General features: G+C 36.5%; 3 protein-coding genes across 4 annotated transcripts in view; 1 reads left to right on the forward strand and 2 right to left on the reverse strand.

Moving 5' to 3' along the window:
* The window catches only part of LOC117688438 (putative 2'-deoxynucleoside 5'-phosphate N-hydrolase 1), a 361,826-nt gene that overhangs the window by 90,518 nt on the left and 258,549 nt on the right, over positions 1 to 12,759 (reverse strand). The gene's annotated exons all lie outside the window — the stretch shown is intronic.
* On the forward strand, positions 922 to 6,549 carry LOC105346418 (uncharacterized). 2 transcript variants are annotated; one of them, XM_034449879.2, is made up of 5 exons: positions 922 to 1,128; positions 2,070 to 2,140; positions 2,556 to 2,702; positions 3,257 to 3,331; positions 4,101 to 6,549. In XM_034449879.2, the coding sequence occupies exons 1-5, from the start codon at positions 1,115 to 1,117 to the stop codon at positions 4,313 to 4,315; spliced, it is 522 nt and encodes a 173-aa protein (XP_034305770.2). In that variant the 5' UTR covers positions 922 to 1,114; the 3' UTR covers positions 4,316 to 6,549. The 2 variants fall into 2 exon arrangements, with proteins under 2 accessions (XP_034305770.2, XP_034305769.2); XM_034449878.2 differs by lacking the exon at positions 922 to 1,128 and adding an exon at positions 1,169 to 1,452.
* Positions 8,655 to 10,339, reverse strand: LOC136273418 (putative nuclease HARBI1). The gene is made up of 3 exons (XM_066077827.1): positions 9,643 to 10,339; positions 8,949 to 9,061; positions 8,655 to 8,807 (listed from the first exon to the last, which is right to left on the reverse strand). Exons 1-3 carry the CDS (start codon positions 10,058 to 10,060, stop codon positions 8,655 to 8,657), a joined length of 684 nt encoding a protein of 227 aa, XP_065933899.1. The 5' UTR covers positions 10,061 to 10,339.

Here is a 12,759-nt window from a genome sequence, read left to right on the forward strand (position 1 = left end):
TAGAACACAGTATGGCAGGTTTAGGCCAATATAAAGGGGAACAGGGTAAAGGTCCTTCAGATAAATCACCATCAAGTATTCAAGAATCTTTTTATGACACTAAGGCACATCAATTCCGTGAACCCAGACATCCGAAGCCGGATGACGAAAAAGATTTTGTATGAGTCGAATGAGGGCAGTGACAGCCGCTCTATCAGTGCCCTTGTTCTCAGTAATCACTGCGTTTAAGGGGGGCCCCAGAAAATTTAAACAGTGGCTTAAAGAGGTAGAGAAATATGCATTAATATCAGGAAAACCGGAGCATGAAATCCCGATGTTAGCATATGTAACTAGTAAAGGGTCCGTGGGAGATTTTATAAAAAGATATCTAGATGAAACGGCAGCAGCCGAGGAAGTGCCATCAAGGCATGATCTTAGGGCCTCATTACAAAATAGATTTGCTGAGATAACAGACGCAGAACAAGCATTAGCGGTAATGCGCAGGACAAGACAAAATTCTAACGAGAGCGTGCAATTATTTGCCGAAAGATTATCACAAATCGCGGAAGACACGTATAGCAAAGATAAAATTAAAGACCCTTTAGTGCAGCAGCAATTAGTTGACATTTTCTGCGACGGACTAACGTTTGATTATCTAAGGATGAAGATTCTCCGAGAGAATCCGAAAGACCTAGAATCAGCGATTCAAGTTACTATGAGAGAGCAAAATTTAAGACAGAGATTGGCCATTCGAGGGTCAGATATAACCGAAAGACAGACCATAAGAAATGGCTTAATTGCCCCTACTTTTGATACTACATTTCCCTTCTTCAGAGATCGTTTGGATAATCCCGCGTCGGTAGACAGTAGGCATGAAGAGCCCATGGAAATTGACATTGCGGAAAATAATAGATGTTTTAAATGTAAAAAGACAGGCCACCGAGCCAGGCTTCGGGGCCACCAACATGTAAAAATCTCAGCTCAAATCTCAGCCTCAAATCTTAAATTTCTGACTCTGGTGAGATTCTGCTAAAACGGCGTGCCACCAAACTTTCTCAGAGTCGCCTCACGAGAGTTGAGTTTTACGGAAAAATCTCAGTTTATTTTCGTTACCGCAAGCGGCCTCTCAGGAAAAATGGCGTCGATCGGGTAAGTCAACTCTACTTTCATTTTCTTGTTTATCGCGTTATTTATGTAAATTACATGTGAAAATTATAACTGACGTCACATGTGATAGTCGTCTGCATGTAAATATTATTCATTGCGTTCAGAAATGGCGAGCGAATGTTCTGAAAGTGTCTCAGACGCCAGTTTAAAAATTAAAAAACCTAACTGGACCGAGTTGGAAAAGAAAATTTTGGTGGAAGAAGTGCATTTGAGGGAGGGTTTATTGTTTGGGAAATTTAAGGGTGCTGGGGGTGGGAAGATAGCGAAGGACGTTGCCTGGAGAGAGGTTGCACAGGCAGTGAACGGGTATGTTTATCTTCACCAGTTGAAATTGTTGTTTTTATTTTAGGGAATTCCCAAAGTGTCACATGGTTTTGAGCGATAAATATAGAATAAACATGGATACTGATACTTCCATGCGGGTTCACAGAGTTGGATGGTTTTCCCCCAGATGCAAAACCAGTCTTCAACAAAAAAAAATGCGATAAGATTTGTTTTTATAGTCCTCTTGAGTGATAAATTAATTGCTTAATGGCTTAATTTGAACTTGGTATAATACGGTGCACTGCTCTATAAATCAAATGTGATTAGAAGAAGCAGGCCCTTAATCATCTAAAATCTATAAGTGCAAGCCAAACAGTTTTTGTTATACATGTATATCTTGTCTTGATTTTGTACATTGCTCATTAGTAATTTGAATATCATTTATGAAGAAAAATTTTTTAAAAGTACAGTACACAATAAAAAAAAATGTTATATACTGTGAAAATTACTTCTTATTTAGGGGCATATAAATTATGGAAAACTTTTCATTGTCAAGACAGTTCATTGGTTATGTTTTATAAATTGTATAATGATGTGCAATGTACACAGATTATTTATCCAAATTGAGCATCACTGCATGACAATAAATACTATTTTAGGAGCAGTGGTTCGGGAATACTGAGGACAAGCGGGGAGGCTGCCAAGCAGTACAGTAACTTGAAGCAGAGGGGTAGGTACATGTGGTATAACTGATTCATTTATACCGTGGAATCATTAGAATTTGTTATGGCTTAATTTTCGTGGTTTCTGTGGGAATGAGCACTTCCCCATGAATTTACATCATAGGTAGAAATTAAATTCATTCCTTATAATAATATTCGAACAACTGAAATCAGAAAATAAGGCATATTGTTTGTTAAAATGACGATTCGTGTATGATTTAAATTGTAATATCAGGCAGATTATAACATTTGGCATGCATGTCGTATCATGACGTTACTAGGCAAGTTATGTTATAGGATATATATTATGAAATGTTTAGCCAATCAAATTAGGTGATATATTTGGTTTGCATAATGATGATTATTTTTGAATAATCTTCTTATCTTAAAATTTCACTAACAAGGAATGATGATCAATTGTAGCCAAAGGAAAGTTATCAGAAGCAAAACGCCCAAAGACAGGAGGGGGTCCCAAGCCACCAAGCCCCACACCAGTTGAGCTTTCCATTTTGGAACAACTGGAAGGAAGGCCTTCCCTTGAAGGAATATGTGGAGGAATAGATACAGCGGGTAACTATGTTGTGTTGTATATTGAAATATTTACTTTTGCAAATATGTTTCCCTATATGAACCTATCAATTAAAACATTTAATTCTGTATCAACTTTTTCATGATGTCAAAAAGTCATAGCACAGGCTTGAATTATTGTTTACATAACATCTCAGTAATTCTAACAGTTCTAAACTATTTGCATTTTTCAAATAATAAATATGCAGCAATGTTAAAAAGTTCAGTGGGATATGAACTTGGGTGGTAAGTGATCAAATCTTCTGAGAAGCCCTGCTGAGAGTTTATGTTAACATGTATAGCCTGAAGGGCAGAGATTAAAAACAACAGTGTGGTGTTTCTATCACAATGTAAACCAGATTTCATGGTACTGACCCACTTCTTTGTATATGATATAAAAAAATGAACCAATTGTTAAATTTATGAGAAAGTTAAGTACAGGATATACTGGTATATCAAACCCCAACACTTATTTGTATGTGAAGTTTCATGTCCAAAATGTTGCAAAAAAAAATAGGAACAAGCATATTAAGAAACTCTGGCAATTTTTATTTAAGATCCAGTGGAAACTCAGCCTTCCACCTCTTCTTCAGCATCTTCAGATGTGCCTGCAAAGAAGAAGGATGTACAAGGTAAATAAATTCTTAAATCATATTTTGATAGAAACAATTATAGAAAGTACACAGGGCAATGAACTTAGTTGGTACATGATCAAATTCTCCGAGAAGACCTTCTGGCTTCAGATGTTTTGATCATGTGTTAACCAAGTCCATATCCATGTGATCATTCCAACATTACCCATATGATAAACCTTTGCTTTATCAAACGGGTGATGATTTATCAAATACCTCCGGTCAGAACTTTTTTTACACAGCCCTTCGCTTCAACACTTCAGTTACCTATTTTCGAAGATTTGCAAGTACTTTCAACGTAACTATATCTACCACAAAAATTGATATAAAATGGATTTTGTCCAAAATTTAAATTACAAGTATGAACTTCAAGGAAAACACTTAACTGCGTAACATATGCATCGGAACCTGGGTGCTATTGGAAGAGGGGGCTTAGCCCCTCCCCCCCCACCCCTTTTTTGGCAAAGTTATACATAACCGTAACCAAAAGACCCTTTTTTCTTGTTTGTCAAGATTTTTTTTGTAAGTTAAGCCCCCTTCAAACTTTCAAATTGCTTTGTGTAGTTTATAAAACTGCAATTTACATTAACTATCAAGAAGTTCATCCTGACGACGCGATGAAAACAAATCGCTCTGGTTGTGTTGTGGTTGGGGTATCACTAGTGAGCATTAGCTCACAGATATCTTGTTAATATGGTTATTATTGCTCAGATGAGAAATGTGGCCCATGGGCTTTTTGTAAATTTATTTTGTTGTTTTTATAATACAGATTCTGGTAAGAAAAAGAGGAAGCTTACCATCCTGGAGCTAGAGGAAAGGAACATATCATTAGAGAATGATAAGCTTCAGGAAGAAATAGAGAAGCTGAAAGACGAGAGACAGCTCATTGTGGCCAAGAAATCATATTATGACCTAAAATTCCAAATTTTATGTAATAATAATCCTGAGGTAGTAGCTCAAATGTTGAAGAGCAATGAATTTTGAAAGTTTTTACATAGAAATTTACGATAGTTAAGAGCTGATATATCAGCACATTTCTGGTGCCATATAATGACATTTTTACTCCTAATTAATCATATATCCACTTCATTTTTGAAGAGTTTTTCCTAATGAACCGAAAATATAACTTTGAGCTTTTCTGGTAAAAAATTTGTCTATTGTGGTTGTTGCCATTGTTCATGTTGTAATCTTTTCACAATTTCATCTTCAGAACTAAAGGTAAATTTTAACTAAACTACGAACAAAGCATTTTAATATGAAGGTAATTGCAGTTTCTTAAAATAGAAAGTTATACATGTCCTCTTTCAGAGGGAGTTAATAAAGAATTATTGGTTTTTCAGCTCATTGAGACAAAGTGTCGGGGGGGGGGGGGGGGGGTGAGCTTATGCCCTTTAACTTTACTAAACTTGCATGGATGGTGCGCATTATGATACTGATGCACCCAACAGGCTTGAGTGCTAAATCTGAGCTATAGGTTTCGGATGCTGGAGGAGGATAAGTTTTAGTTTTTTGGAACAGGTCAAATGTTTTATAGATAATAGCTTTTTTAGCTCACCTAAGCTGAAAGCTCAAGTGAGCTTTTCTGTTCACATTTTGTCTGTCGTCCGTCTGTTCGTAAACTTTTCACATTTTCAACATCTTCTCAAGAACTACTAGGCTAATTTCAACCAAACTTGGCACAAATCATCCTTAGGCAAAGGGGATTCAAAGTTGTGAAAATCTTTAAAAATCTTCTTCTCAGAAACTAATCAGCCAGATCATTCTTTATAATTGTTAAGACATTGGCTCCAGGACAATTATTCGGCCTCACAAGAAGGTTCAGAGATTGATGTAGTTTTATATCCCATATATAAATAATTGTTAAGGATCTTTTTGATAACTGCAATACTCAACATGTGATATGACTATAAAATCATCCTGTTAGAAAAGGGACTAATGATTATAAACATAAGAATATCCAGGGGGGGGGGATGGATTTTATTTATACAGGACCTACATGTATTATTGTACATTGTCCAGATAGTTTGTATTATGACTCCATTAAGCTGATTATATCATACCTATTGTTCCTCAGGTGAGCGATGTGGCCCATGGGCCTCTTGTATAGTGTTTATAACTATAATATAAACAAATCGCAGAGGTAGTTTCAAATGCAGAGCCTGATCTCTAATGTTAAAAGTAAATATTTTGATGTATTTTGTGATATGATATTGTATCGTATAATACTATATTGTATCATATTCGCGGTTTATAAAGCGTAAACTGCCCCAAGTTATGTTATATTGTAAAAATCAAAGGATGCAATATTGTATTTTATATTATTGTATTGATAAACATTGTATCTTATAATACTGTATGAAATGAACATATGATTATCATACCAGCTTTTAACATATGATATACGATATTGTGTCAAAACAGTATCCAAGAAGGAAAACTATGATTTTCATATACAGTACCGATCAGACCCAACCTAACACCAGAGTAAACCCCAACTAAACCCTGGGTTTACTTTTTGGGTTTGCTTGGGGTTTACTCTAGGTTTACTTTTTGAAAATTTGGGTCCACTCGGGGTTTACTTTGGGTTTACTCTGGGTTTAGCTTGGAATTACTTTGAAATTGCTTTTGAGGTCAAATGTATGCACTAAAGTGTGAAGCAGACTAGTATTTTATCTTACCATCCTACTGCCTGTAATTCCTACCCTTTGTATATTTTGAATACACAGTTAGCGTCTGCTTTCAGGGGTATACGTCTGACTGTGTTTACTCTCTGTGTCCACTCTGGGTTTACTCTGGGTCCACTCTAGTAAACCCGAAGTAAACCCAGAGGAAACCCAGAAAGTAAACCCAGGGTTTAGTTGGGGTTTACTTTCTGTTAGGTTGGGTCTGATCGGTACTGTAATATGCATAAGGTGGTGTCATTAAGGTGATGAATTTTTTTATAGAATAGAAGACAAAATGTTATAATATCTTCTGATATATAAAAAAATGAAAGGGGTTTAATGTTTAACATAGAAATTTGTGAAGAAATATTTAATCGTCTTTGTAAACAAGACCTAAACATGTATTATACGTTGAGTATTTTGTATTTGATCCCATAAAGCATACTTAAAGTAATAGCTATTTATGTTGCACAGGTGAGCAATGTGGCCCATGGGCCTCTTATTAATATTTACTATTTAGAATATATTATGCCACTCTAAGCTTTGGATGATAAGCTTCCTCTTTGAAAATAAGTCATTTTTGTTCTTAATGATGTGTGTATTTTAAGTCACTGTCCACTGAAGAATGTTTAATATGATATGATTGTGATACATTGCACTTTTAGCAATACGAGTATTCAAGTTTATGCCAGTATATAAATAGTGCCTGTTTGGGAGGGTAACAGTTGAAATTGACACCCCGAGAAAACCATTGTCAACCGACGCGAAGCGGAGGTTGACAATGGTTTTCGAGGGGTGTCAATTTCAACTGTTATCCTCCCAAACAGGCACTATTTATTTTGTTATACTGAATGTCTTTTTTAAAATTTTTAAGAAAATTTTACTGCTTTTATATAGGAATAACGTGAATTCTACAGCGAACCGTACGCGCATATTTTCGCGCATGTAACATTTTTTAATGTTACCCGTTGCCAAGTGCGTTGCTAACGCTGAGGGTAATAGTAAATATTATTAACTGCGTCTTAACCAATCAGATTTCAGTATTTAACATGAAAGTATAACAATATGATTTATTCACTGTAGTTTGTAATACCAGTAAGAATTATATGAAAGTTGTAATGAAAGAATAATTGTTTCATCTTTTATATATATTTGACAATGATATTATTTTAACAAGTTGAGATGATGCGTTGTATTGCTTGTTTATTGTTTAAGTAGTTTACATGTACATGTATTTGATTGAATGGCAGATATATGTGACTACATGTATATACGTAAGTTGCTTTATGTGATTGTTTTCAACTCTATTAAATGTTATCATCAATGATTATTTTAGCACCAATTGTTGTATTTATTTGTAGTCAGTGAAATATCCTGACATTCATTAATTCATTATTATTATAATTAATCATTAATCAATTCACCATGTTAGTAATATGTATAAGGTACCGTTACATAAAGTAGTAAATTGTAAACTGTAATTTTATAATTAAAATTCTAAGATGTTGACTTTGCATAGAACGTACTCATAAGAAGTATGTATCTCTCACGTGGTCCCTCACGGTGCGTCCTACAGCGTCTTCTGGAACCCTAACGTGGACGTCCACGGCCACATCAACTGCATTCGTCAAGTCTGAGTCTCTCATAATGTCCCTCCGTTGAATACCTATATTGTGGAGAATAGCACATGCTGTCACTATTCTGCACGCTCTTTCTGGCTTGGTCCGAAGGCCACAGTGGAGGGCATGAAATCTCTTTTTCAAAATTCCAAATGTTTGCTCAATCGTGACTCTGAAATGTTATTGGAGAACTTACATGCAGCAATAAATAAGATTTTTAAAGTGAAATGTAATATCGCTTTACTATCATATTCCACTATACATGATTGCACATTTAATACTACATGTATGCAGGCACGTAGCATCAGGGGGGGGGGGGGGGGGGCAGGGCCAGGCCCCCACTTTTTCTCGCAGCAACAAATTTTTTAAAATTTACATATAAAAAATAGAATTAACATGGAGTTGCCCCCCCCCCCCCCACTTTTTTGGAAGATGTTAAAAATTGATATGAAAATAAGGAAATTAGGATTGATATTAAAGTTTTATACTACGCTAGCCCCCCCCCCCCCCCCACCCCCACCCCCACCCCCACCCCCCCCCCCCCCCCCAACGGATTAGGATTTTGAAGATTTTGGGAGAGTGTTGTTTGTTTGTTGGTTTTTTGTTTTTTTTGCTTGTGAAGATTTTTTGGATGAGTCTGGCCCCCCACTTCCAAAAACGATGCTACGTGCCTGGTATGTGCCTTATAGAGGTAGCAATAATTTAATGACATACTCAAGCATTGTGGCTGATTTTTAGAATATAACAGGTGTGAAATTGATTTTTGTAAGTTTTCAATTTATTTACAAAGTTTGTTTCGTTTTGAGGCAGAAAACATTATGCAATAGGTAACCTTGTTCTACAATGTGCTGCATTATAGCGTCTGTTTCCAGGAGCATCTTCCGCTATATACGGGGTCAAGAGATATGGTTTCAGGCCGTATCCAGAATCTCCTAGTAGAAAGCCTGATAGATGCCCTGTTTATCAATATATTTAAAATAATTACTCATTGAAATTTCAGCTTGTACTTCGTGAAATATCTCACACACAGTGTATCAAGAATTAAAAAATACAGGACATCTTGGTACAGAATTTCCACATGCCTTCTTCCATAAGTGTGCATAAGTTGGATTCCCTGAAAATCCGAGCATCGTGCACACTTCCTGGCCACTTTGCAACGACATCCAACACTCTAAACTGAGGATCACATGTCATCTGAAAATGTTTATATATATATTTTAGAAGGGTATATCTAAAACATGGGGGGAAAAAAAGATGTTCAAGTTGACTTGCTGTTTAAAAAAATACATGGAACAACAGATGTATTATCTTTCAAAATTTTAAATGTTTATTTACCTGTACATTGAGCGCATAAAAGCCTTTACGGCATAAATAATCTGCTTCATTTTCTGACGGGGATACAATTTTTATCATTGTTCCATCTACACAACCAATAACACCCGGGAATCCTGTTATAAAATATTATTATTAAATTACATGAACATAAACATGAATGCACGTGTTATTTTAAGAAGGGGGGGGGGTCCTCAATTTTGTACTTTCTTTAGATCTTTCTATCTGCCCTTGTGATACCGATAATTTTAATTTAAGAAACATTTGAGTTCATTAATTAAAAATTAAAAACACGAATATTTAAAAAACAAATGAAATGAAACACGGTAAATTTTGACAAGTCGTTTGATCCACCACTATTGTTCTTATACTACATGCGCGGATCCATAACTTCCCATTGGGGTCATAAGGATAAACTTGTTTACCATGAGGGTAGATAAAACTCTAGATCCGCGCATGCATTGATAAAACCTTTATTTGCTTCAGCCATGCATATTATGTAATGATGTTGTATGTAGAGTTTTTTATTGAATATTTTTTTTGTATGAGCAGTGTTTTACAAATGTGTACTGTAAGTAAAGATGTACCGTTATATACCGGTAAAACATTTGCAAATTATGTAGGTCTATGTGTGATCGGGTTCAGGATTCATTCTTTATTTGGTGAAGGTCAACAAAATGCAGACGCTATAATTTACCTGCAAGTTTATGGAAGTTGTTTTTGATGCCAGAAATCTCATCTCTGCCAGGCAGACGAATAAATTCCTTGACATGATGACAGAGAAGGTCGGTCACCTGACGTACGGCTCTCCCTGCAGAACTCTTGGATACTAATAGCGTGTCCCCAATGGTAATATAGAATGACCCCGTAGCGAAATAGCGTAGCGCTACTAAAACTTGATACAGAGGGGTAAGAGGGTTGTTACGATGGCTGTGGTATGTTAACCGGTCTTGCATTAAACTAACAAGGAACATAATAGTTTCTGGGACAAATCGATACCTTTCGAATACCTCGGCTTCATCGAGGGTCTCTAGGGGATTGGAACGATCGTTGAAACGTCTCGGAACTCTATTGCGACGGCGACGTTGACGTTGCAGACGTCGTCTGACGGCCATTTTTGATGAGTGAATTCACGTGAGATTTATTTGAGGTTACTGTATACCAATCTCAAGATTTTCTGAGAAATCTCAAATTTTTTTCTCATTTGAGTCAGAAAAAACATTGGTGGCACGCACGTTTAAGAAAAATCTCAAATTTGAGAAAAAACTCAAAGTCAAGTCTGAGTTTGAGAAAAAATTTATTTGGTGGCACAGTTTGGTGAGAAAAACTCAAATTTTTTGAGAAATCTCAGATTTGAGAAAATCTCAGCGTTGGTGGCCCCGAAGCCAGATTCTGTAAACAAAACAAACCTCAGGTTAGGTCCCGCCCCCAAATAAATAAACCAATCTATCAAAACAGGCCTGTACATACTGATGAACGAAGCCCCCGCTCACCTGTGGAATGTTGGAACTGCGGAAAAGTAGGTCATGTGCGTGCTGACTGTTGGAGCTCGCGTAGCTATCAGAGAACGCAACAAAACCGTGGGAGAATGATAGGTCGTCAGAAAAGGCCACTCGACACTCAGAATAAAAACAATGAGAGGTCGACTTCAGGATACACCCCTCGCTCCTGTTAATGAACAAAATCAGGAAAACTAAGATGTTCTTCCTTCGTTCAAGCCCGAAGACTTAGATATGAAATAAATTTTACCAATAATCCCAGTAGTTGTTTATTAAAGATAGGTAAAAATAAATTCAGAGCTTTAGTAGATACCAGTGCCGCTGTATCTTTGATCAGTAAGAAAATGTTTGATGACTTATTCCCTCGCCCTAAATTATATAAAAACGACATCCCCACTCTTCACGCAGCAAACGGTAATTCCTTAATTGCGATAGGGTACGTAAATATTTTTTTCAAGATTTCAGGTTTAGTGTTAGAACATAAACTTTATGTGACATATGGACTCAATCGGAATCTGATTCCTGGCCGCGATTGGCTCAAGAAGAACAATGTTCGATTATATTTTGACTTAGGACTCATGCGTAACTCAAAGAAGACTTACATATCTCAACAATTGTGAGAACCCCAAAGAAACTATTTGTGAACTCAAATACTGTAACTGTGTTTTATGGGAAAGTGAATAACAAATTTCCTTCTCAAGAAAGTGACTTGGTTGAAGTGAATTGTATAGACAATGACTATATAATGGAGGAACAAGGACTTTATTTGAAAGACACTGTTTGTAAAGTTCGCAAGGACGGAAAAATTCCCTTGATCATCGTAAACCAATCAAATAAAGGCTATAAGATTCCAAGAGTTTATATCGTAGGACGTATTACCAGCATAAACCCGACGGAAATCTCAGAAATATCCTCCGGACAAGACACCAAAGAAAAGATTGACGTACCAAAAAGATTTGAACAATCTGTACAAAGACTAGTAAACAAGAACAACGACTTATTCGCCAAAACGGATAGTGATCTTGGAGTAACGGAGGCAGTGAAGATGAAGATATATGCAGAAGGTCATCTCCCTATAAAGAATCGACCTTACCGAGCCCCCCTAAATAAGAAACTAATCATAGATAAGGCGATAGCAGAGATGATGGAAGCCAAGATGATAGAAAGATCCCAATCACCTTGGTCATTTCCTGTAGTGGTAGTGAAAAAGAAAGATGGATCAGATCGGATTGGTGTTGACTTAAGGAGCTTAATTAAGATTGTGAACCAGTGCCATTTTCATTACCATTAATAGACGACATCTTGTGCTTTCTAGGAAAGGCCAAGTTCTGTACAACCTTAGATCTTAAAAGCAGATATTGGCAGGTAAAACTAGAAGACTCTAGTAAGGAAAAGACAGCCTTTGCATGCCACAAAGGATTGTTCCAGTTCAATCGGATGCCATTCGGGTTGAGTAACGCGCGGGCAGTCTTTCAAGAACTGATGAACATAGTTCTTCAGGGACAGGAGGAGTTTGCCATTGCATACCTGGACGACATCTTGATATTTTCAAGATGTATTTTCTGAAACACCACAAGACCATCTACGCCTTATCCAAGACGTATTCTATCGCTTAAAACAACACGGACTGAAATTGAAATTAAAAAAGTGCAGTTTCTTCAAAAAACAAACAGAATATCTCGGTTTCATTATCAATGAACATGGAGTTAAACCCGAATGAGTCACGTGACGGGCAGGGTAGACGGACGTGTTTTGAACCTGCTCCGTATTTTGACATAAACCAGTGGGTTTTTTTCTTTAATTCTTTGTGTACATATGCATTACCCTCAAATTCCATTCAAGGACTATTAAGTGTATTGGTGGATTTTGGTGGACTTTTCGTATTTAAAGACTTTGTCGATGCTAATGCTGTGTTTACATACCTGAGTTACCTGTCGAGTGATTACAGCTCACTGTACGGTAAGCGTTCAGATTCGCATCGATTGTAAATATATTGTAAATATTTTGAAAATCAAAATGGAACCAATGATCAAACCTGTATATATAAAGAATAGAGAACTTCAGACTGACAGAAATAGTAAAATAACTGACTTTGAACTGTATGAGGCGATACATGAAAAAGTGGGGGACACTATTCACTGCATACAATTAGAAAGAGATCTATGGAGGGTCTACCTGAAATGTATGGGCAGTAGGGCAGCACTGCTCCAAGAAGGGTTTGAAATTAGAAATATCACAGCACAGGTGTATGACTCGAACCCATATTCAACTGGAGCAAAAAACCCCAAAGATAATGTATTGAAAATTACTATTTC

The sequence above is a fragment of the Magallana gigas genome, chromosome 1 (assembly GCF_963853765.1).
Source record: "Magallana gigas chromosome 1, xbMagGiga1.1, whole genome shotgun sequence".
NCBI lineage: Eukaryota > Metazoa > Mollusca > Bivalvia > Ostreida > Ostreidae > Magallana > Magallana gigas.